At 34.5% G+C, this 26987-nt stretch overlaps 1 protein-coding gene across 4 annotated transcripts in view; it reads right to left on the bottom strand.

The window, feature by feature from the left end:
• The window catches only part of LOC121329793 (neuronal PAS domain-containing protein 3-like), a 232055-nt gene extending 217640 nt beyond the window's left edge, over positions 1-14415 (bottom strand). For 2 of the 4 annotated variants that reach the window (XM_041275604.1, XM_041275605.1), the window contains exon 1: positions 12854-14415. In XM_041275604.1, coding sequence (XP_041131538.1) covers positions 12854-13008 — 155 coding nt within the window. In that variant the 5' untranslated portion in view covers positions 13009-14415. Of the gene's footprint in view, positions 1-9944; positions 10858-12853 lie in introns of those variants that run through there. The other 2 variants (XM_041275607.1, XM_041275606.1) reach the window with 2 other exon arrangements.
• Between the last annotated feature and the right edge of the window lie 12572 nt (positions 14416-26987).

The raw sequence follows: 26987 nt of genomic DNA, 5'->3' as shown, positions 1-26987 counted from the left end.
ATGTTCATCCTGCTTCTATTGTACAGCTCTTAGTACCACTATACTACTGTAAACATCACCTAGAATATAAAGTTGCTTTCCTCTTACTTTTTTTAAATAACACTGTAAGGATCAGTATGCAAAGCAAGAGAACAACCCAATTCCGTTGGGTAAATCTTCAGCAGATACAGTAATTCCCCAAGTCTGTAAGCATACCATAAGGACACAAATCCTAGTGATTCTATATTTTAAAAAATATAACTTTGTTTTTGATGCGGTAACTGTGCAACACTGTTTTGCAGGATTTTTCAAGAATGCTGGGCTTGTTACCAGTGTTAACAAATGAATTCAGACTGCAATCATACTAAAACATGTGATTCACAGTCTGCACTCCCAACATTAGTAACATGCTCAGTGATATTGTTTATTTAGCTTCCTAATTATAATCTGTTGTTTCCAAATGCAAGTCAGAAACAAAGCAGTCTGTTTAACATACAGGTTTAAATGTACCCATCTCATTCTTTAATATGGCTTTTGAGAATACTGTGCATTAAAAATACCGACTGCAGCAATGCAAACTTCCCCACAAAGCTCAACCAGTGCACTTTTAACCTTATACAATACTATACCCTGGTTTAGCAGTTCTAAAACTCTCTTCCAAATAGAGACAATTTACTTAGTAAGTCCCACACTTAAGAAGACAGAGAAAATAAGTTTTGGATGGGCCGTGATTGTTATCAGAAAGAATTTTTGCTCTAACTATAAACTGTACTTACTGCTCAGTGGGGCGAGGATAAACCACAGCTGGATTTTTATTGAGCATGTTACATCACTAAATTATACTGTATCAACAACACATCTGTGGTTTTCCCCAGAATTATCCATAACAATAAACAGTTACTCTATTCTCTAGTGATCCTCTGTTGCTGTGGAATGCTCTAAAAATCCAGCTCAACACTGAAGCAAAAGTAATTTAATCTCAAACACTTTATTTCAAACATAATTTCAAAAGCACTTTTATTTGGATTCTCATTGCCAGAATCAAGATATGTGGATCAGAATGGGAAAGATTAATGAGCCTACTGTAAATTGTTTGTCAAAGATACCAATGACTGCGCTTCAAAATACAGTTTGCATACCAGCATGACTAAAATGTGTACTGTACTGCTTAGTGCATCTGCATTGATATCTCTCAAGAAGCATTTGACATGGAAAATAAAACATGAGGGAAATGTAGTCAGAGATAAAGTGACCCCCCCCCCCCCCCCCCCCCCCCCCCTGCCCCCCCCTCCCATAAGAAAAGCTGAAAAGCATTCACACATGCTGGCCCCCACATCTGTTCAGGGATCTCAACACATACCTCCATAAATCTGTGATTTTTCTTTTTTTTTACTCCAACACTTGAAATGCTGACTCAGAGGCCCAAATAGATTATATTAGCTAACTATATTAATTGCTTAGCTTTTCGTTTTCAGGAGTGAAAGAATTTCTACAAATATAGAAGTTGTTGTAGTTTTTGTAATAACTTCAGTTAACCACCTGAATGCACAAATCCATGGAAACCTATCCTGGACTATATTCAGCTTCACTTTATTTTAACATCTGAAAGAATCTTCATTTTCTACTTTTATCATCAATGAATGACAATGTAGAAACATTTAATAAAATGACAATACTGAGTTTTATTAACCATAGCAAGACTGTGAAAAACACATGATAGCAATAATCTTATATCAGACATGTTTTTTGTTTTTTTTTATCTTTAAGTAATTTGCGATGTAGATGGAACAAACAATTTTTTAAACCATGAACAATTAAAGTTAATTAGTTGACAAAGTAACCCTAATTAAGCTGCTGTCTTTGGAATTGTCTGTATATTCTACAGCAGAATATTAAATTAAACTCGTCCCATTTATACGCTTTGTATAATGCTTAAAAAATATCTGCAACAAGTATAATTAACAAATCGCTTCACTATATCAGCCTTACAGCATACACTGGTAACCAAGGCTGCCACACTCCCAAATTATTGAAATTACTGAATTATTAATAAAAGGACTTACTGGTACAATGAGAAAATGGCGAAATGTTTAGCTGTAGTAAACTAAGCAGTTACATGTTTATTGAGGTAGCTCAACTGGGAACGTGGAAAGCTTGTTTGAAAATCACAATTTCCCATTTTACCTCCATTTACTCTTATAATATTAATGTAATTTAATCCACAAGTATAAAAGTACTAATTACAGCAATAGGGATATTAAAATTCCCAATCTGTGTGTGTGTGTGTGTGTCTATATATATATTCTTGATAAAAAGGAAGCTGCAGATTATTTATCCTATTTCACAGCACATATCTTGAGTATCATTACTATTAACCACAATTTAGAAAAGGATTCTACACCAAAGAGTCTAATATTTTCACTCTTCCATAAATGTTTGCACCTCAGCATTTTTAAATCCAGTTAATGCTTAAATAGCAGTAATGTATTTTTTTTCTATTTGAAAGTCTTTAGGATGTATTTAAATGAGAGATTTAGTTAATGAGTTTGGGCAAACTCTGGAACAGTCTTTCAAGTATTATCATTCTCATTAATTTTCAGAATTACCCACAGAGTTGTGATAGCTGTCATGGACTTCAGACTTCAATTAACTACATACTTTATGTATGTGTTTGTTCTTAACTGACCATAAATTGAAGACTTTACATTTTAGTTCAAACTAATTTATATTTTAAGTTATCATTTTAGCAAAACGTGGCCGAACATAAAAATGTAAGCTTTTAGTATATTTGTGTGCGCACAGTATAGAATAATTGAATTGAACATCTTATTTGTAGGCTTCATTCAGAAACAAGAAAGCTTAATTATTTTCATGCTTTTCTGTTTCTTCTAATATAGTTTTACCACCAGCTATGTCTAAATCACTAGCATGTAACCGAATGCATAATGTCACAAACTAACATCTTTGAAATATTTCATTCTTATGTTGAAATCAAAAAGTGGATAAATGGCATACATTTTCCTTCATTGCAGCTCATTGTTTTTGCTGTTCTTTTGTTATTATCTATAAACATCCCTTCTGTTTTTATTGTTTCATTCTCAAGTGTTCACATATCACAGCCATAAGTATTTCATTACTGGTTTATCAGTCCAGAGGCTTGTGAAGCAGTAACAATTAACCCTCCCTTCACAGTGATTGATATAGGCTTTGCTTTCAATTTGTTCCACTACACAGATCATGAAATTCTGAATGCGCCCATCCTTATTGACCTACACTTTCAAAAGCGAGGCTACAATGAGATGAAAGTAATTATTAAAAGGGAAGAGAGCTACACAACCATGAAACAAAGTCTTTAAAAATCTTTAAGATGACCTTCTAGCAAAATCTGTACTGTTTCAAGTTGGTGTGAAGAAAAAAGAAGGTAAAAAGCAATCTCCAGATTTCAATAGAATGTAATGGAACATTTCAAGTTAATATAAAGCTATATATTACATTGCTCATCTACTGTATGTCACCAAAGTAGATTATTCTTTGTACCTTTCTTTAAAATGTCAGTATTACTCTGTAATATAATGTACGAGGAAAAAAAAAATGAAAATGTCTTACAAAAATGTGTTCTAATAATCCAGTACAAAATAGCCGGATATAAACTCAGGACAGACTAGATAAAGAAGAAAAAAAGAATCCACTCAAATCACATCAGCATACCACACTCCCCTGGGTGACTTTTACAGTGATATATGACCTTTCGCTATAGATTAATCTTCTGTGGAACACTGCATATCTTCTGCTATGGAAGCCATCTTTTCTTAGTACTTAACCACTAAATAACATCACAGTGTACAGTAGCAGCATTGAGATACTGGCTGGCATTACCAGTTAGTACCTTTAGCTTTAGCTTTAAGGTTATTACTTTCAGAGAATGCAGATCAGCCACCTTGGTAACAGGAATTCACTTGCAAAGCCACATCCCACTGGTTGAATCTTTGCATAGCAATGATTCATCAAGTACTGTGTATATAAGTACAAGGGTATGTACTCATAATAGAAATAGGTGACAAAATGCCATTCTGTATTACTATAGCTATGCATCAGGTAATGCAGACAACGACTGCTTCCTATGATCATGGTACTGATTCCTAGCGCTTGCAAGCTAGTGCACTTACCCGTTAAAGCATCTTGACAGTGCCAGCATCCAGGCTGGGATCTGACACTGCGAGTTAAAAGTGTTAAGCTTCCAGCCTGAAATGTGCCAGATATTTGGAACATTCTCTTTTTGAAAAAAGGCTGACTCTCTAACGATTGATCTCTGCAGGACTTACATGACTACATGACTGCCAGAACACACTGTTTTGGGCATGCAGACTTTTATTTTTTCTGACCACTTAACCAAACCTGGCATATAATAGTAAAAAAAAAAATTGTCAAATAAAAAAAAAGGTGTTCAAAATAATAATTACACTTCAAGAACTCATGTAAGAGTCTTCGCCATCCATCTTCTATAAAGCAGTGAGAAAACTCCTGAGGTTCTAACTGATATCTTCAAAATTCTTGAGCAGTTACAGGTTTATATGACTAGCTAGACAATCAGCGCTCTGAAGGAATTCTCCATTTCCTATTGTCTTGTTGTGCCGTCTATTGGTTTGGGTAGTGGCAGCTGGTAAAGGCCATGCTTTCCTTTGTGAGCTTCCAAAAACGGCTCATTGCCAAACTGTTAAATTATGAATAAGCTATGAACAAAAGAATGCAGATGCAGCGGTGACAAGATAATCCATGCAAATTTATCTATGACAAATTCAGTTGGATTAACAAATTACATTTACACAGAACAATGGAAATCTGGGGGGACGAGGGAACGGTAAAAGAATTGGATCTAAACTTGTCCTTAACTTTGTTTTTTATGTTAGTTCATGAATACTTCGGATAACAATTAATGTTTAGTGTTATTAGCAAAACCATAAAGCACGGTTTTGCTGTAGTGCACTTACAAAACTAGTCGTGTTATTTGTCCTCTTTTCTTTCTAATTTCCATTGTGTGAACCTTGATTTACCAAGAAAAATAAGAGACATTCTAAATGTGTTTTAACAAGGTAAAGGCTGTCAAATCAGTAATTTGAGGTGTGAGAATACTGACTTATAAGCTATGCCATAATACCCTCATGCTTTGAAATTATTTAAACAAAACAAAAACTGATTGTGAATCATTAAATAACTGTAATTATGACTGGATTTGATTTTCATTTGTCAAATTATTTTAGTTTGATTCAGCATCAGAATCACAATGGGCTGAAAAGATCTTGACCTTCTTCAACTTGATTTGCTTTGAGGGCATTGTTGTACTTATGCTTTTGCCATCTTTTGTTTCAATCTTTCCCACGACACCTTCAACATATTATAATTGTGTGTATTTCTGATATGACATAGGCATGGGTATTCCTTTCTGACTAAGCCTGCTATACATTGAAGGTGATGTCTAAAATTAAAACAAATGGTAGGAGTAAACTAAAAAGCTAGATTTCTTCACAAATGAATACGCACACTGTGCAAATCTTCCATTCTTAAACTTTACAATATATTTGGCAAGGTGCAAATTAATTGTAATTACTTTTCAATTCGAATTCATTCCCCCATTCCCAATCACGTGGCAAGCATAACATTCAGTTAAGAGAGTGACAGTCAGGCTGTCTTGCATATAAACTCTCCAACCACTTTTTCGGAAGCACAGTTCGCCTTATAATTAAAAAAAAAAAAATCTAAAATTTAAAAAGAACTCATACAATAAAGCTGCCTGGCAGTCAATCCAGCGTCCTGTGTTTTTGCCCTCAAGTCTGACCATATGTCAAATCAATTTCATGCATGTTTAACAAAGTTTGGAACATAGCACTTAAGTATCTAGAGGGGTTGTAAAAGTGCCTCAACTTGAAATGTTATTAATGTAAAAGGTTTGATGACTGGGCACAGTGCAAAGCTGAGAGCTTAAATTTGACTTGTGACGGTCAAGGTGTGTTCTCTGCTAGTGGTGTTTGATCATACTGGCAGGTAGGGGGGTGCAGGAGGGACCATCTTGTTGGTAAATGCTAGATTAGAGGGTTAGCAGGAAGATCATCACAGATCGCTCATGATGCTCAAGGACAGGCTTTTTAACAAACAACAGGCTCAGCAAGGCATTACCTACTTCTGCATGTCCTTGTCTGTACTGTAAGTCATAAAAGGCTGAAAAAGATTCTCCAAGAAAAGGGGAAAATTTAACAAACATATTTGCCTATACAAAATGTAAACATACTGTGTACTATTGTGTAAATGTCTGAGTAAATAGCTCCATTAATTCCACCCAGTGATATCAAATGAGTGTCTTATAGCAGGACATTAAACTATAAAAATGTACATTGATGTTGTCTCCTACAACAAAACTAACTAACTAAAATAAGCTCTTGTGATAATAGAAGCCTTAATGCAGAACTGCAACTGTCCCTTTAAATATCTTGCAGGATGCATCCTATTCTCGTTTCTCCTGACCTTCACTAAAACAATATCTGACCTTCACTGCAGATGTGCAAAAATTATGTTTTTTTAAATGCTTAGTTCTACTGTAATTAGAAAACATAATGTTTAAACCATGCCTAATTCAGTGTCTTCTCAAAAAATAAATAAAAAAAAACATGTTTGTTGTGCTAAGGAGTCTCAGGATATAAGCTATTCTGACTTCTACTTATAAAAAACAGTGCTGTTTGAATGCAATGATTTTCAAAATAACAGGGAAGACGATGGGGGATAGCTCTATAATAAGTCCCATTATAACAGTTGGCAATACAACTATAAGATCTAATATCCTTTCTGCAGGCTCAATGATATGCCCATGCATTACTGTTCTTGCTGAGAGTCTGTTGCCTTGGAAATATTTCATTATTTCAGGGTTTTTTTTCCATTTGTAGACCCCTGGCTTTGTGATACGAAGGCCACTCTATTTCATATTTCTCGATTACCATTTTAACAAATCTATATACTTGATATAGATATATATATATATATAGATATAATATATATATATATATATATATATATATATATATATATATATATATATATTCTTTCACAATCACAATGAACAGTACCATTTATCTCTGCTGTGTTTGTCTTATGCTTCGGACCAAATTATAAGAAAGTGTACGAGAGTTTTTTTTTTTTCTGAACAAAGTATAGGCCTTTTTAAAACTAGTATGACTGTATATACTTCGAAAGCTTGTTAAACCTGACGAAATTGCATTTTAAAATGTCGTCTAACGATTTAAAAAGTTAAGCATTAAGGGTTAAAAATCAATAAGATATTTGGATCACTAAAGCACCGGTACTAAGTATACTAAATATCGTGGAGTGCCTTCAGATTGCAATTGTTTTAACATGTCTACCAGTATCTAGACATTCAATAATAATGACATTTCAAAAGCAGACGCTCAGGCTGTTGCTTTAACAAACAAGGTTTTACAGAAGTATTATGGATTTTCTTCTTGTTACTGCATCTTATAAAGCGCTTTGTGATGGTGGTCCACTATAAAAGACGTCATATAAAATAAAGATTGACTGATTGCTTGATTGATTGACTGATATAGCCTACAGCTGTGTTGAAAGGAAAACATAGGGTGATGGCTGGAATACTTAGCATTAAATCAAAAGATCAGGCACAACTGCACATCTGATATGCTGCACACAGACTGAGTTACTGGTTAGGGAAGAATATATAGCTGTGACACACTTAATAATACATGCAATATATCATTGGAAAGCTACATTCGGCTATCTTAGAACAGAGACACTGCAAATCAAAACAAACTAAATTTGTTTCATGCTTAATAGCCACAGGTGTAACTCTCTTCTTGGAATCCAGTTTGCTCCTATCAGCTTTTCATAAAACTACTAAACTAATATACAATGAAACAGGCACAGGTGGCACTTTTGTGAGCCCTTAGGGTACAAGAGTGCTATCAGGACACAAGGCCAAGTTTGTGGTTACCCATTGCTCTGAACCCCTGCCAGGCCCACTGCTCTTTAAATTACTTTCCAAGGAGAAGCATTACTCAGATCCCACCTTTAGGGTGGCAGTGCCTCAGCCAAACAACTAGATGCTATAAAGAAGCATTAAATTAAATATATCCTCCTACAATTTCAATCAGAATTTCAGACCAAGTGTTATTTAGTTCAACTCTCAAGTGGAGCAGAATAACAAATCACACACTCTGATTTACCTTCTCCGAATGCCAAATGGAGACAGGTGATAAAGAAAGCACTCATGCACAGGCTATGAAGTTTCTCCTCAAAATTAATTCCATCTTCAAGATTTCTATCTCTGAGAAATTCCCAGAATGGCACACAAATATGCTCCTGCCAGAGAGATTACTGAAGACTGACTTAGCATAAACATTTTCTACTGTTGTAAATGCTCTGGGGGGAAAAAAAGGGCAGTAGTATGTTCTAAACAGGCACTTTGCAGGTTTCACAATGATACTGCATAAATCAAGCATAACGTATAAAAAATACAAAAATTAAATAAAATTAAAAAGGTGGTGATGCTAGAACTCTATTAATAAAGAGAATTTTCCATGCTATACTTTGAAAAAAAAATGAAAAACTGCACAATTTTTTTCCAAACAGTTTATAGCACAACAAAATAATAAATGTATACAGTATATGTATAGTACATATGATTTAAATGTATACAAAATATCATACACTACAAATTGTAAAATGTTACAGTATCATGTATATTTCATTAACTTAAAGATTTTGGTTCCAAGTTGAAAGATTACAAGACATAACAAATCATTAACAAAATACATTCATTTATTTTGGAAGTGTACAGGGTGATTTCATAGCATGTTAAGTTTCCGATAGTCAATATAATGCCCGTCATAGCTCAGGTAGGTAGAAGAATTAACCAGAAAAACTAGTTTCATTATTAAACGCACACACAGGCACGCACTCACGCATACAACATAATGTTACAAACATGACCGCAAACTGTCCACAGCAATAAATAATCAATATATAAACAATATAATTATGGCTTAATGTTTTTTTTTTTTTTTTTTGTCATAAGTTCCACTTGAATTTGGTGCAGCCACGTAGTACATTAAATCAAAACATTTGGTACTTAAGTGTTGAACCGAAAACCAGAATCTCTGTAGTAACGTCTATACTATATTTAACCTATAACATCTATAGATATATATATATATATATATACACCTTCCATGGCTGTAAATACTGTGCATTGGAAACAACACTGTATATTTTATGGTTGATTAATAAATTATACAATTATATAAAACAAACAAAATGTTACTGATAAACCATTCATACAGGTACCTCTATAAATATCACCGGTTTTGAAAACAATTTAAAACATATCAATTCAACAAACAGAACAATCAATATGTAACAAATAATAGAAGCGTTTTCGCCACTCAGTTGCTACCTGTGAATGAAGCATGCCCAGCACTAAAAAGTTCTAACAGCTGGCTACAGGTTTTATGCTAATTACTCCAAAGCTTGAGAAGTCCCGTTACTCTGCAAACTACAGTACCTCGCCTGGCCTAGCCGCACTTGAATTGCTCTGAAGTGCAATGCAACAGCGATGTCTCTTCTGCATAGCATTACAGGCCTGCCTCAGTCACTCGTGGACCATACAAACAATACGAAAAAGTGGCTGCATTATTAGGCAGCTGCGTTTAACTGTGCATTTGTCAATGCATTAAAGTGTTCTCTCTGCACTAAAATACACTGTCTTTTCTCGCTATACCTGTTACCCCAGCGTTAAGGTCCCAAATCTCAGACACACTCTAGCAGCCAAGGCAACGCAGAAACTTCTAACTGATACTCAGAGTAGGTATCTGCAACCCAAATGCCTTACCGCGGCACCCAAGCAACAACGTTAACAATAACAAAAACACAGTAAGGAAGCCGATCGTTACCGTTCTCTTCTTGAAGGATCTTGTTGAAAGCTAGGCTTGGTGGGCGCCATCTTCCTGATCTTTTTTTTTTTTTTTTAATTATTTATTTTTTTTACTTTTTTTTTTCTTTAGATTTATTTTGACCTAGTCGAGGGTAGCGAAAGCAATGCTATCTGCAGACTATGAGTATTTAAACAAAGCCATAGCGTTTTTCTGGTCCAGTCGTGTTTCTGGCTCCACGCACTGTCGTTCGTGAGCGAGAAGAAAGGAGGAAAAACCCCGAGATCAGGCTCCAAAGGCATGCCAAGAAAAGTGAAAGGAAACCGGGGGGACGCTTCTGAAATACTGCAGCTCTCGCATGGCAGTAGCCTTCGGAGGAGACAGTGGAAGAATTAATATCTATACGAGGGCATTATTGCATTTTTTTCCGCACGAGCTCCCAGTCTCCAATGCCGTGTGAAAAGGTTTTTCTGTTCTGAGTTTTTCTGTGCATTTTCCAGCTTTTCCTGCCTGGCTCTCAGTGAAAAAGAACACATTTTCTCTCCTACCGGCGCAACAACGCCACTCAGTTGTTGTTGGAGACAGTTTTCATTTTCTACATATATGATACACAAAACTTCCACGGCTTTTGTGGTCAGCGGAAGCAACATAAAGGCTTTTGTGTGCATGTGTGTGTTTTCTTCCAGAAATCAATTTATCTCAACGGTGCCCACTGATTGCAAACAATAATAACTTATTCAAGCGCATGCGCATGGATATAAGATAATACATATTCGAAGGAAACTCGTTATTAAAACAGTACACTAAATACATGCTGGACCTTAAAACAAATTTAACACAAGTACCGCACAATCGTGTTTCACACACCTACTAGTTACCAGGTAATACGCATTTTTAATAAGATCACACACGCACACGCTTATAAATATTATCTTTTTTTTTTTTTTTTTTTTTTTAAATGGCAAAACGTTATAATACTAATTCAGTAAATCCAGCTATTTACAGACTCATTCATAACATAAATGCAATTAACTCCTAATTTAAGTAAATGTTTTAATTTGAAACTTAATTTTAAAAGACAACTATTATTCTTTACCGATGCTACCACACTGAACTTTTTTATTATTATGTTGGGAATCCCTTAGAATGAAATGTTATATGCTTGTTGTAATGGAGCACCAATGCTCAGATGTGTCAAACCACATTGGTATTACAGCTAGGCTATTTTCAGTTAGTCTTCCCAAAGAGCAGTGACACTATAAACTATTGGTTGCTTATGATTCAAAATCCCTGTAAAGAAATATAAAAGCAACAGGAAACAACAAGAATTCCTAGTTAGGTCAATCTATTATTATGCAAAAAGATATGGCACACGGGGATGATTTGAACTGCTAAAAACTTTCAAAAGTACCCTCATAATGGTGTGAATGTAAGTTGATGCCTACGGTCAACCAAATGTTTAAGAATTAGTCAAAAATCCTGTGTAACAGATTTTAAACATATTTTAGCATGTGTTTAAAATCTGTATAAGATGCATTTAATTCTTAAAATGAGGGAAAACTTTAGTAAGAAACTAAAAACGACAAAGCGTTTGTAGAAATCCAGAATCACTATTAGAATCACTAATCACTAGCCAAAAAAAGCTGTTTATTTTCTGGATATAATGTTCTTTGTAAATCCAAACTACTTCTTTAATTGATTTCACAACAAATTTAACTCTCAATTATTTATGACATCTGGAGCAAGAACTAAAACTACTATAGAATGCACTGCTTTTACTTCTTTTTCAAGACCCTGAGATGAGATGTAGGTATCAATGAATTCTTATTATTAAACACTAATTGAACAGATCTTCCTTGAATTCTTGTTTTGGTATATTGTCAAACCAGTTTTCAGAAATATATTTACAGGTTACTACAGCAACACCTCAACTTTATTGTGTGGTAATCGTCACACTGATCTTTTGTGGCCCCTGACATCAGTAACACCGGAAAATCTTTTTTTTTAATTATTTATTTATTTATTTATTTATTTTTTACAAGAAATGATAGCCATTTTGTGTAATTCAGTAAACTGATACCTAAAACAAAAACTTTTTTTTTTTTTTTTTTTTTTGTAAATTTCAAGCAAATAAATGTACTGAGGACCCACCTACAAAATGCTGACCAAATTTGATTTTTTAATTCACCACTGTAAAACAATCAACCCTAACATTAACTGCAGTAATAAAAAAAAATACACTAAAATTATGTCAGTCTTTTTTTCTGAAGACAGGGAAGAACTATATTCAAAACTTCTCTCAACAAATTTTACTAGTTTATTTTAGCACTACTACAAGTGTTTTTTTTAAAGAGCTTTCAGAAACTTGTAAATTGAAGTGTTAGAAAAATCAATGTCCAGTTTTGAACTTTTAGTCCTTACACATGACATGTGTCTTATTTGAATTGGATATCCAAATCGAGTTATTTCACTGCAAGAATACTCCTAGTGAATAGTATAAATTAAAGATTATCATGTGAAAACTATAACTTATTAATATGATATTCAAGTACTTACAGACTAAGATCATTAAGATGAAAGCTAATCTTCGTTTTGTTTTGTTTTTTTTTTGTTTGTTTTTTTTAGTAAATAAAACAAAGATGCATGTTACCCTGTGTTGTGAAAAAAAAAAATACAATAAACTTTTTTTTATAGGCCTACAACACAATATGTGGATGTGTAAGTTGAAAGAAGTTCTCACAGACCACCTAAGACTGTGTTTAAGTGACTTACCGATACTGTAAAATATGTATGACTGGTCCCCACACGAATATAACAAATATGAGTTTTAAACAAATTTTAAAACAATAGTGGTAATCTACGGTTCATCGACACTGCTCAACAACTGCTTTTGTAATAATAACAAACTTAACTCAAAAAAGACAACATACCTTTGCTGATATGAAGTGATGCCCTGGACGTTTTGGGAGTTGCCATTTGCAGTACCGGGGACTCTTCCCACCCCGGGACCAGCTGGCACTCCACCTGCTCCTCCACCGGCCGCAGCCGTCACCTGAACACTGAAATCCGGGAAGATTCTGATCATCCCCGCTCCAAGAAACTAAACACGAACCGAGTCTGTGTGGATATGTACAAGAATAACAGCCTTCCCTCCAGCACAGCAAGTCACACCACAATCCCATTAGTGATGGTTACCAACTCTTCAGCCATTATACGTCTTGTTTTCAGTTTAAATAAACGCGCTAGAGCAGCTTTCAAGATGTTAACATTGATGCCAATTTTTCAGTGTCTCAAAAACAGTGTTAGTGGATTCAGTCGAGAAATTTAAAGTGGGTCTTTTAAAATAACTTTACAAGACTTCAGATACTGACCTACTCCTGTCTTGTATCTCAATTCAACTAACACTAAAGTGCGAGTAATTTGCCGTGGATAAAGTTTTTCTATCTTAAATGAAGGTGTAACGGCACTCTGAATGTTATTTACCGTTTTTAATGCAACCCTCAGGTATAAAGAAATTATGTAATACTAATGTATTTAGGCAAAACAGAAATGTATTGTGTGCACGATTCCCTTCTGAAATACTGCAATTTTTCTATTTTAGCTAAGTACCGAAATGTTACCTAATACTGCTGTGAAAGTGATACTTCTTGCAGATTCCCAAGTCGTGTTTTCAAGCTCCTAATTAATGACTATTCTCAGTGAAAGTTTGTAATTAGGTGATATAAATAACATCAAGCTAGCTTTCTATTTGTAAGGTGTAAAAACGATTGTAATCTACCTTTAGTTGTAACGTGGTATATACGTTCCTCTCCTTTCAATTTTTTTTTTTTTTAAGGTACCGGTTTCGTTTTGTCTGTAGCAAAGTGCAATACAATGTTATTGTCTCAGTTCCATCATTTCTTCCTCTGCTCCGCAGTACATACAGCACTCTGTATTTTTTTTTTTTTTTTTTTTTTTAATGTAGCGTGAAAATTACTACGTTTTAGCACATACGAGCTCTCTTTGTGCGTGTGCGGCACTGGAGCTGTGTATTCGCAACTGTTTATTTTTGAATTACCTTTAAAGTTTAGTTTTATGTGTCAGTTCCACTAGTTAGTTCAGTGCTGCAATTTTCCGTTTGATATGTTTTAATAAAGATGCCGTGCTGTAATGTGCAATGGTGCAATTGAAAAAAATAAAAACATGCTTGCGCAATTCTTTCAGTTAAACGTTACCGTTGTATATGTTCTTTCTTAATCGGCTCCAGTTCTCAAATCATGTGCTTCGCTCTGTGCTGCAGTATGAATTTATGCTTGTGATATCTCCTTTTGAATTTTTTTTTTTTATTTTTCTAAAGATGTTGTGTTATATGGTGCAGCGGTGCGTTTGTAAATAGAAGCTGTTGCTGTGTGAATTCTCCCAGTGAAAGTGTTGTTATGTGCTCTGATGTGCAGCAATGCCATTCCTCGATGTGAGGTGAGGCGCTGAACTTCGCCGGAGCTGCTGCTGATTAACCTCCTCAAGCAGGCAATCCCCAGTGCGCGCGCCGCCCCTTTCCAGCCAATCACAAAGAGTGACAGGAGCGCGCATGAGCGGCGACGCTAGTTAACCCCACGAGGTCCGTAACACAACGAGATTCACAGTCATATTTACCTCAGGTGTAATGTGTTTGTGTGCCATGTAAAGTTTGTAACAGTGATACGTATTATATTATGGTGAATAATATATTGGAACGCATTACACATTTTACTGCCTTTTTTTAAAATCCCCAATATTTAAGTAATATAGTCAGTGGCTTTTCCATTTGTAGGATTGTTTTTCAAAACAGCCTACCAATTGTTGAAATATTTGTTCATACGTTAAAAAAAAAGCAAACACGTACACTAGTTAAGTTTATACGTGCACTACTCCCATACTTGGATAGAATAATTTCCTAAATTCGTGTTTTCTTTCTTTTATTCTATACTGTGCAATCCCATGCCACATATCCCTGTCTATAATAATGCCTTTTATTGTGCTTCCAAGGATATCTCCCCGAGAGGCCATGTTACTTCCCTTTTAAGGTTCGAGTTCAGACACTGTCTGCGTTACCAGCTGGTGAAGGTAGATGTGTGCAAGGCTCACCACTGTGCTGGCTGGCGCTCTACATAGTTGATTTCCTTTCCTTTCCTCGATACATCAAGTAGTCACAGCGTGAATTATGTATCACGTGAGTTTCACTTGAATGCCACCGCCTACCAAACTATTTGTTTTTTCGTCGATCTTGCATTGCCATATTTGGAAATTTGATATTGAGATCAATTATATTTAATTATAAAAACACTCATATTTGAATTACATTTATATTCTATTTCAGATTTCAGACAACAAAATAAAACCCATAACATTATTTGAGTTAATGCGTTTGTTTTCCAATTATTTACCCAGGACAAATAAAAATAAATGTACATTATTCTAAGTTTAGTCTTTTTTTCCCCGGCTACGTGTTCTTTCTACTAACGTTTAGTGTTTATTTTAAAATACAATTCTATGTCAGTCATTTTAATAGGTTGGCCTTTTTGTTTAAAACATGTTCTTGTACAATGTGTACACACAAACAGGAACCTTTTTTCATGAGCATTTTTTTAGTAATTTACTTTAAAGGTAGCTTGCTCTTTCTAAAGATCGCACAATAGAATAATGATTGTAAGTGAGAGTGTAGTGGATTGTTTAATTTCAGTGCCTGCAACACTGAAAGAATATACATAAGTCAAAATTATTTTGCTGGTAGCATTCTTATAGCCAAACATTTGAACCCGAGAGCAATTCAGTTTTGAAGTGTCAATGTTTGTATTTGTCATAGGATGGATGATACTCTGTATTAATTATAGTTATTTTAAAATGGTGTGACTGAATTTTGTGTGTGTGTGTGTGTGTGTGTGTGTTAATTGTTAAACTAACTGATTACCAAATAAATATTTAACAGTGTCTGCTAAATTAAAAAAAAAAAATGTATTAGATAAAAATACATAATCAGACACTGATAGATACATGCATGTGAAAATAAATAAGCAATGCAGGTTAGTAATAATTAAATAGTGTAATTAACAAATGATCAGGTCAATAAGGTATATGTATCTTGCACATTGACATCTGATTGAGGTACTAGTAGTATTTATAGACAGGGACCAAATAAGAAGAACACACCTGGATTGCAAAGTCTGATATCCATGTATATATCTACCAGCTAAGGAAGAGTTGAGAAATTAACCCTAAAATGCCCTGACCTAACAAGCAGTCATGCAGAAAAGGCAACACATACACACACCTGTTAACTACTGAGGGTTGTTTATGCAGCCTTTGAAATGTACTGTGTCCAGTAGACCTAGTATCCATCTTACTGCCCAATATCCTGAATTCCCAGCAGCCTGTGGAACACTCTCCAATAGGTGTGTCTCCTATGAGCCATGTGACTCTCCCATGAATTTAGCAACCAGGAAACGTGAGTGAAAGCATGAGAATCCACAGTTACTTAAAGCAAGCTATAGATTTTGAATTGCTTAGTAATATACATTTCTAAAAAAAATAGATACAAAAAAATATATATTTTCTATAAACCAGATTATTTTATTACACAGAATGTAATGCACTCATCATGCAAATTAAGTGAGATTTACTAAATCAACGAATACCTGCAATGGATACAGGTTAAAACAATGTTAAAATATATAACTAAAACAACAGCTATACCAGTAATAACTGGAAAGAACATGTAGACTACAGTGTTTTAATTCAGTTTCTGTTCTGCTACTGAATACATAATGGAATCAAATAAATTGTTATTGAAGGTTTAACCAGGCCCAATGCAATTAGTTTCTCTTACTTGTTGATGTGCCTGTATCTGGAGGCTCTGTGTGTTTGTCTGTAGCTCTTTCCTAAAATGTTTCAGACAGATTGAGGGCAATGTTGTAAGCTTATGCTTACCACTAGAGATTTAAGATTTACTACTTTTTTAGCAAGGAAAAAAACACTTTTAGTTATAGTTTTAACTTAATTGATTTCCTGTGAACAAGAAACTAAGTATGCTAGTTAAATTTATTTAGTTATTTAGAAATGTATGAGACAGCAACACTAAGCAATAACTATAATCACTCAAATTTAAATATCCATAGTTTTACATATTACAGTCAGGGTTAGTTGTATGCATAACACAGAATGTTTGGAGAAAAAATATTTTGTTAACTAATTATTGTCAATAGTATGTTCTCACCATTTAGGACTGTTTTGGATGATCAATCAGTAGCCACAGTATGAAAATGTCTGCATTATACAGGACAGTACTACAGGCACTGTTATTACTAACTGCTTGCTTTGGCAAAAGGACTGAGAGTATTCCTGTCACACATTTTCTCCTGTTGATGCGTCTATCCCTGCTTACACAGGGCACTTTGGGTGCAGAAACAAGTAAACTGGTGTTTGCAGACCAAACAGTAAGGGTGTAAGATGTTCTTGAGAAACCTTGCAATGGAACACTCCATATTATATGCTTTATGTTTTAATGTTGGTGTTTGTAGCTTGCTCCAGAGTTTGGGCCCTCTTTCAAAGTAAGTGGCTTATTAATTATTATTATTTATTGTTTTGTACAGTTGGCGACTATGTCTTCTTCCGAGATGTGCCTGTAACTGTGATGCTATAGTTGAGGTTAATGTTTCCTTCTCTGAGAATTTGCAATAGCAAAGGGGAGAGTGTGTTGGCAATGAACAGTGCTCTTTAGCGAGTGTGGTTGAAGTGGAAATTTCTACAAGGTAAAAGTGAGTGCAATCAGTGGAGCAGGTGCTATGGGATTCCTGTTTGGTTACAAGACAATGTTATCACTGCTGCTTTGCCCGTCCAAAGGAAGGCTTTTGCCAACAGCAAACAATAAAAGCAACATAAATCTTTCAACTGAATATGAACACCCAAAACAGAAAGTCAATTAAATATATATATATATATATATATATATATATATATATATATATATATATATATAGAGAGAGAGAGAGAGAGAGAGAGAGAGAGAGAGAGAGAGAGATAGATAGATTTGCATCCCCCCCTTCACCCACTGGCAGATTAGGGCTTTACACTAAAACAAAAAAACTAACAAAAATAACAGTCATTGATATTTTTTAAATTTTCTACAGAAGTAGTGGTTTTCCATATTATATCAGTCTATAGTATAGAAACCTGAGCAGAACAGTGGGTGAACCACATAGTTAATAACAGTGGAACAAAGTGTATATGTACAGCCTGGTGCAGTAGACTACTCTAAAAAATCAATTTTGTGCTAAATCTCTTCTATATCAATCACTTCTCAAACCTTTGCCCCATTAGTACATTACAACTGCATTACTGTTGGCCATGAAATTAAGATTATGAAACTGCAAAATACTGGCTTTGAATCTACCGTGAATTGGTTTAGGAATCAAACCCAAAAGGGGATTATTGATGGTACTAAATCTGACCTGGCCATAATCAAAAAGGGGTTCCTCAGGGTTCAATTATTGGTCAGTCCACTGCTTTTTTTGCATCTACATAAACAGGTGTAATAGCAGGTTGATTTTAAATACTATTTAATACTAAAACCATGTTATTTGGATGTGCACCTAAATTGCACAATGTTAAAAGTAATCTTGCTCTTGTATCAACTGATGACACTAGTCTTAAACTGTAACACTATTTAAAAACCTTGTTTTATGGCTTGATTCAGTGCTACATTTTGAATACCATATTGAACATCTGGTAAGTTAACCTTGGTTTTCTATACAGGCACAGGCAGTGTTTCTCTTAAGAAGGTAACCCAAATGATATTACTGTTAACGGACTGCACTGATTTAGTATACATGAGTCCTTCCTATACAGTTCTGACAGTTGGTTTCCATAGTGCTGTAAGAAATATACTGAATGCAAATTGCAAGCAGCACCATGGTTCAGCCTGGAGAACAGATGGCTCTCTCATTTTTTTCTGGAAATTCTCCAAGTTAGAGACATGTAACTCTACCTATGCACTTAGATCAAATGATGTGCCTACTTGTAATATCCCCAAATTGAGATCTAACATGGGCCAGCATCCTTTTGTATATCAAGCCTATCATCTTTGGAATTCATTGCCTTCTAGCTTTAAAACTGTCTCTTCAATCACTCATAAATATTTATTTTAAATCAGGGCTTCAAATCCTCTAAAATAATAACTATCACCAGGATCATGTAAATTGGAATTATTTGCTTTTCTGTGTTTTCATTCTGTGTTGCTGTTTTTATGATTGGCTTAGCTGCTTTTGTCCTGTTTGAATGATTTGTTTTTTTCCCATTGATTTTGTAATGTTATTTCTTGCCAGGACCCCTTTGAATTTGAGAAGAATATCTCAACGGTTAAATAATTGCCTGCTTAAATAAATATCATTTCATTTTTTATTTGAATTTACCATTGTACAGTAGTGCCACTTTCTGCCTCTTAAGATCATTTGGGAAGAGATTGTTTTCTGTTATGGTGTAATGTTATAACTTTGGACCTTTCCCTGAGATCTTTTTAAGCACTCAGATTACAGCAAGCTGGATTGGTTTTTGGCAGATTGTGTTTTTAACCAAAATTGTGTCAGAGAAGCTGGTCACACTGAAGCACACTATCGAATGCATACAAGTCTATATTTTATTGCTGTTTTTCAGCATTTATCTGGCTCCACTAAACTCAATAATAAAATTAAAAGAAAGTCTTACAAATGATGAACGTGTGATTTAGCTGTTCAACAGAACTGTTGAAATCAAACGCAATTCATTGGTATGCCTAAGAAGAATTAGAATGTAATCATCTTTTGAAGGAGCATACAAAAAACCCTTTTAATTCCAGATTTTGATAAGTTTAAAGTAATTTCACAAATGGGGATATATTTTATGGAGTTTTATATTAAACTTGTTAGTAAGAAGAAAAAAAGGTTTAATTTGTCGACTTTTTATCAAATTACATTTTACTTTTACTTTACTTTAGTTGGGAGTACCAACCTCCCTAAAATTGAATAGGACATACTACATCTTTAAATTGCTGCTTTCAAATGCATTGCCACTACAAATGCAGAATTAACCAAAAGCATGTTATACTTCTAAACTATAATACTTTCTGAAATATTGCTTTAATATTTTTGCAGAAGGCATGTGAGTGAGGAAAATGATGAATTAAATGCTGAAAGGAATTAGAGCTCCACATTCAAGAAAACTTTTAATATGGAAATGAATTATTTACAGGTCAAGTGAAAAATGACATCATCGTTTTTATTTATTTTCTATGATAAGCTCTGCATGCCCTTTCACACTGTTGTATGATTTTATATCAAATTGCTTCTTAATGTGGTTTGACGACATGCCTGAAATCCAATAACCTTGAATTACTTTAACAGACATACTGTACATACTGGCTCTTCAAATTCAGTAATGGGCTCCTATCTAACCAATGCAGTTCAAAAAGAAAATTAATCAAGGGTGAAGGGCTACCATACTGTAGATACTTTTTATTTCAAAAAGGACTCCCATTCTTTTTTTGGGAACCGTTCTTCTAAATCTATCATTGGGTATTGTTTTTTTTTTCTGTAAATGTGTAAAAGGAAAACAATCACAATATCTCATTCTTCAATCTACAATCATGTAACTATGTTTCCGCTCTGTCTGATATGAAAAACATCTCTCTAGTCATGTTTAGAAACAAAGAAAAATAAAGAAATACATACAATGAGAACATGGCTCGAAATTTTCTATGGGGATTACAGTTTTAATGCTCTGGGGTACATGTTTTATTGCCAAAACCCTATACGTTTTCAGGTTTCTCTTTTTCTAATTCCAATGTAGTATTGATTTCTTTGTGAGCTTTAAATGGCTATTTCTATTCTGAGATGATGAACTTGTAGCTGAACCATTATTTCATTTAACAACTTTTACCAGGATAAATTACTCAATGAGACTTTACAAGTCTCATTTTCTGCAAGGTCCTGGGGCAGGAGGCAGTAACACACAATATAAAACACCAGAACCTAAATATATGAATGGAAACAACTTTAATGCAAACATATACAACATATCAATAGCAGTAAGTGTCTACAAAACAGGAATAGGAATATCTGTTCCACACTTGATAATGCTTAAGGGTTTGGTAGCTATTCTAGATACAAATATTTTACTAATTTAAATGCTTCCCACAGTTGTGTCAAGTTGGCTGGTAGTGGATCTCTACTCTGAATAGCTCGTTCCATCTCATTCCACAGATGCTCAATTGGATTGAAATCTGGTGACTGGGCAGACCACTGCAGTAAGCTGAATTCACCGTCATGTTCGTGGAACCATTCCTGGACAATTCTAGCCTTGTGGCATGGGGCATTAGCCTACTGAAAAAATCCATTAGCAGATGGATACACTGCTGCCATGAAAGGATGCACCTGATTGGCAATGATGTTCAGATATCCTGTGGCATCCAAACGTTGCTCCACTTTTATCAAGGGATCCAATGTGTGCCATGAAAACACACCTCACACCATAACACCTCCACCACCAGCCTGCAATGTTGGCACACGGCATGATGGATGCATGTGCTCATGTGGTTTTCTCCATACCCTAGTCCTCCCATCAGCGTGAAACAGACCAGGCAATGTTTTTCCAATCCTCCAGTGTCCAGAGTTCGTTCCTTAGCCCACTGCAACCGCAGTTTCTTGTGTTTTGCTGAAAGAAGTGGAACTGTTAGGTCGTCGGCTGCCATTCCCCATTCGTGTCAAGGTACGAGGAGTTGTGCATTCTTTTATGGATCTTTCGGCACCAGTGTTGTGCTGGACTGTCAGTTGACTGACTGTAGCCCATCTGTTGCTCTGCACAATTCATGTCAGCCTCCTTTAGCCTCTTTGATCAATGACCCATTTGAGCAAATCAATGACCCATTTGAGGAAACTGTTGAGCATGAAAAACCCAGCAGCATTGCAGTTCTTGACACACTCAAACAGGCGCGCCTGGCACCTACTTCCATACCCCATTCAAAGGCACTTAAACCTTTCTTCTTGCCCATTTACCCTCTGAATGGCACACATACACAATCCATGTCTCAATTGTGTCAAGGCTAAAAATCTTTCTTTAACCTGTCTCCCCCTCATCTATACTGATTGAAGTGGATTTAACAGGTTACATCAATAAGGGATCATAGCTTTCACCTGGATTCACCTCGTCAGACTATTTCATGGAAAGAGCAGGTGTTCCTAATGTTTTGTTCACTCAGTGTATGTATATATATGTGTGTGTGTGTGTGTGTGTGTGTGTGTGAACATAATTTAGATCTTTTATTGTAGAAGTGTACCGGAAGCCAAAATAGTAGTACAGTATTGCATAATTAAAATTTGTCAGTTTTTCATGTATGGAAAACGACAAAAAGGTAGTATTTCAATATGTTAATATAACATTATTTAGCAGGTTTCATTATACTTTATGAAGTAAAATTTGTTAATTCTATAGGGGAGAAACAATCCTTTTGGCCACAGCGGTAGTGCAGCTCCATATGGAGAAGATGGTTGTTCTAAAGTTTTCAGTGTGAAGGAAAGAGACTTTCAGAATGAATAAAAGAGAGTTGTAGAGATGTTTCAGAGTGGTACTACAGAGTCTGTCTTTTGGATATTCACAAAGAGCACAAAATATTCAGTTAGGTACTTATTTTCAATGGAGGGCACTAAGCAGTCCAATTACCAAATACCAGACACCAAGGATCTATCTTGATATCTATCTATCTATCTATCTATCTATCTATCTATCTATCTATCTATCTATATATATATATATATATATATATATATATATATATATATATATATTATTATTAACATTTTAATTACTTATCGGGGCCAATAGTTACCATTGTGGCAAATTGTGACATTTTTTAATACCTTTAAATGTCAGTCTCTTAAAACCATAGTTAATAAGACCAGTGCAACTGTCAGAACAGAGACAACAGGACATATCCAGATTCAAGGCTTCTGAGTTGAAAGCCAGAGGCCATAGAACTCTGAGTGTACATATTTTACTTCTATTTTATAGATATCGACTGGGACAGATTGTTCTTATTTGATCAAATATGAAGAAAGTAAAACATCCCTTGTGTTTGATACAGTGTATGCTATATACTATGCTTCAAATATAGATGGAATTGGATTTTTCTTGTTACTATAGTAATCAAGATCAATAACTTTTTATGCAGTTTTTATAGGTTAGAGGTAGATACCCCTATATAATAAGTTCAAATTTAATCAGACTGCCACCAAAACAAAAAATACATATTGTGTGTGTATTTTATATAAAGATCAAAACATGAGCTGCCATGCAATTTTATGGTGGAATGTTTTTACACTTATTTTGCAATCTTGAAATGAGGAAATATTTTAAAGAGTCACTAACAATTTGTGACTAATTAAATGTGATTAGTCCCAGATCATTAGTTACTTTATAAAATACACTTCAAATAGGATATACTGTACAACAGTAACACAGGCGTTTCAAGACGTTATATTTAGTTAAATTACGTTTTTTGACACTGTTTGTAATGTGTTCTGGAGGTCCAAGAGATCCAAGACAAATACAGTGCACTCATTGTTACCCACAATATCCTGTTTTATGACACTATGCAACTGAACCCTCAGAACACCCCCGATTCATTAGCAACAGTGTGAAAAATGGTATTAACATAAAAAAAAGCCCTTATTACAACACACTTGTACACTGCACCTCTAGAAAGTTTGATTGGATGCCAGCTTAGAACAGAGAAATAACAGCAAAGATATTCAATCAATACAGTAGTCTAATATTCCATACAGAATCAAGCTTAAAATATAAAATGTATTAATATTTACTTGCATATAAGAAAAACATTTCCAATCTTCTGTCATGTAAAAGAAGCAGTTTTTTGGTGATTGCTGGCTGCACTCTGATTGCATATTTTTTTTCTCTTTTAGTTTCAAAGGTTCTTGTTTTATGGTAATTTTACTGACCACGTTGTGCAGAAATATCAAAAGTCAACAGTAATTGTAATTCCACCATGGTTCAATTCATATGACCTTTAGAACCTTAAAAGCAATTTTCATGCTGTATAAAATCATATTAATTGCAGGGGAAAAAAAACAAAAAACTTTAATTTTCCACTACTGATCACATGACCAACAAACACAATATAGTTTCCTCTTTGCACTGCAGCACAATAACAGAAGTCTTAATTTTTTACTTTGACCCGTATCTCCAGAATTTAAAAACTGATCCTTTCCTTAAGCCATGGGGAGATAAGCATCACTGTACTTTGCATATTCTCCTACAGCTATGTGAAGTAAAAAGAGCATAATCAAGCCCAGGCTTTCAGATTGTCTTGATAGATTATTGACATCGATGTTGCTGTGGTATATAATTTAAAGCACATTGTTAATGCAACCTTTCAAGTCTGAAGCATGAAACATTTTGGTAAAAAAAGAAGGAAAAAAGAAAACACAAACCCAGAGTTCCTGCAGTTCCTTGGTGTTTAATTGTTGTAATGCAGGTCACAGTATTCGCTTATTCATTATACAGCACTTTCCATGTGTCTGAGTTCTGATGGGATTTTGGCCAGCATGAAAGAGCTGCAAACCCATGTTCAAGCTCAAACTTTCCATCTTTACTAAATGTACTTCATATACAATGTACAATTTGGCACGACAATAGTTCTGTACTAAGAGACAATGGTGGCTGATGGACGGCATTGTTTTCCACGACCGGTTTATGCAAGGTCTGCTTTTGATTGACATGGTGTTGACAAAAAAACTTCCCCTGGCCTGATTTCATGATTGGCACCTCATGGGCCACCAGAGCTTAAATTCATCTTTAGTTGGGACATAATTCAAACAAGTTTAAGAGACACGGAAAAGCTTCCACTTGAGTTGATCCTCTTTGCAACTCTTCTCTACAAGTGGGCATGCAAACAAGGTATTTATTCTAATCTGTCTTTTGAGCAATGGCTATCAAGGGGCTAAACTGCGAATGCAAGGTCGATTCACTGGTAACAATAGAATTTGAGGCCTCAAGAGGGAAAGGTGGGTTATGGCATTGTGTCCTTTTAACTGGAATATATGTTCTTTTGCCATGACTTTTTGTGCTTATTGAAATCTAAATCGTTAGTACTGCTGGAGAGCTGATAATGTCAAAGTCCTGTGTAAATACTTAACTGAAATATAGTTGAAACCAACCAACATCAGTTTCAAGTTCTGTTCACCCTTGTTAACATTCTGAAATCTGTGTGATTAATGTTCTGGTACTGCAGTTTTGTGATACCCAAAAGAAGGTAAAACAGGTTTTGCTCATTTCCCAAGTGCCAGTGTTCTTTTCACTGGATATAGTCATTTAACTTCTCAGAAACGAGGATACATGTGTGCAATTGTTTAATGGTACAATTACATAAAAGACTCCAAAAGATCAGTTATCTATATCACATTCCATGTTCATTTTTCTTTTTGGAACTTTTTAAAAGCCACAATAAGGATAAAGAGGTGCCATAACTAAAAACGAATCCTTGGTTCAGTCTTCAGAATTGTAATTCTAAAACAAGTGGTTAAAACTTTAAAGCCCAGCATTCTGTAAAAACGCTTCCAGAAACCTAAATCAAGAAACTTCCTCTTGTAAGAACACAGTTTACAAATATGTTTAATGGAGTAGACGTGGCGTCACTTTGAGAAACACATTTCCAGAAACAAGTGGTTTTGACTTTGGCTAAAATCCACAATTTTATTAATATTTAAGCACAGGGCACTGATTTCCATACCACTCCATGCAATATTAATGCTTTCTTCTGTTTTTTGGATTCTGAGGGAATGATCACATGTTGCTTGAAAATAATGGACAGCATTTATTATGACTTTAAGGGGTATTTCATAGTATTATCACCATCACTAAATCAGTTTAATCATATTCAGTTTAATAATCATATATAAGTAGCTAAATGTAAAACATCCAATTAATTAGATTCTCAATACAGTAAAATCAAAATCATTTAACATGACTAGGACAAAATAGGCCATATGCACATCATTGTATCAGATCTGTCTGTTTAAACTGCATCCTGTTAACATGATTTCCATTCCCACAGTACTATACTTAAAAAGTAATAGGTTCTGTTTCACATTAAGAATAACTTGATTTGTTTTCCATACTGTCCCATTCAAGAAAGAAAAAAAAAACACATTTAAACCACCATCAAACAGAATTATAAAGCAAAGGCTGCTAGCCCTTAGTTCCTCAGATCCACCATATACTGTATAGAATTTTTCCCCCCATATTTTCAGTGCCTTAACCAAGGAACACTGCTACAATAACTGCAAGCCCCTTGATAAGATGAATCAATAAAAAAGTCCAGATTCAAATTTAAATAAAGCTGATCATCAGACAGAGGTCAAAACACTGGAGCGAAAACTACAAATAGAAGGTATGTATCTTAGTTAAAGCAGACATATACATTATAATGTCACAATACAACAAAGTTGCATGGATATATTTAGAAGTAGATGTCTCTTTATTACCTTAAAAGTTATTATATTTTGACAGTGGGAGAGCTTGTATTCTAGTTCCTCTTAAGCGTTCTTTTTGATGTTCATCTAAGGAAGAGATGTATTTGCACAGCACCTAAAATAACCATACAGTACAGAAGAAACAAAAACAGACTGAAAAGTATTTTTTAAGTACACAAGTATCCATTCATGGTTTATATTTTATTTAACCATTATACTCATACTACATTCTGTAGGAAAACAGATTTTACCAGTTTTGTTCAATAAACTAAGTTTATTTTGCCACCTTATTTTTTATTACCCATGCACTCTAGCAGTTTTTAAGGCGTATTATTTTCCACATCACTGGACATATAAATTGTACATGAAGCAATTATATGTATGTGTGTTTGCACCTATATATATATATATATATATATATATATATATATATATATATATATATATATATATATATATATATTATAATACACATCTTGTAGAATGTTGCTATTCCTATTTTTTTTTTTTTTTTTTTGAACATTTAACTGGGAAA

Source organism: Polyodon spathula, chromosome 17, assembly GCF_017654505.1.
Source record: "Polyodon spathula isolate WHYD16114869_AA chromosome 17, ASM1765450v1, whole genome shotgun sequence".
NCBI classification, from domain to species: Eukaryota; Metazoa; Chordata; class Actinopteri; order Acipenseriformes; family Polyodontidae; genus Polyodon; species Polyodon spathula.
This window is presented reverse-complemented; position numbering and strand designations above follow the sequence as displayed.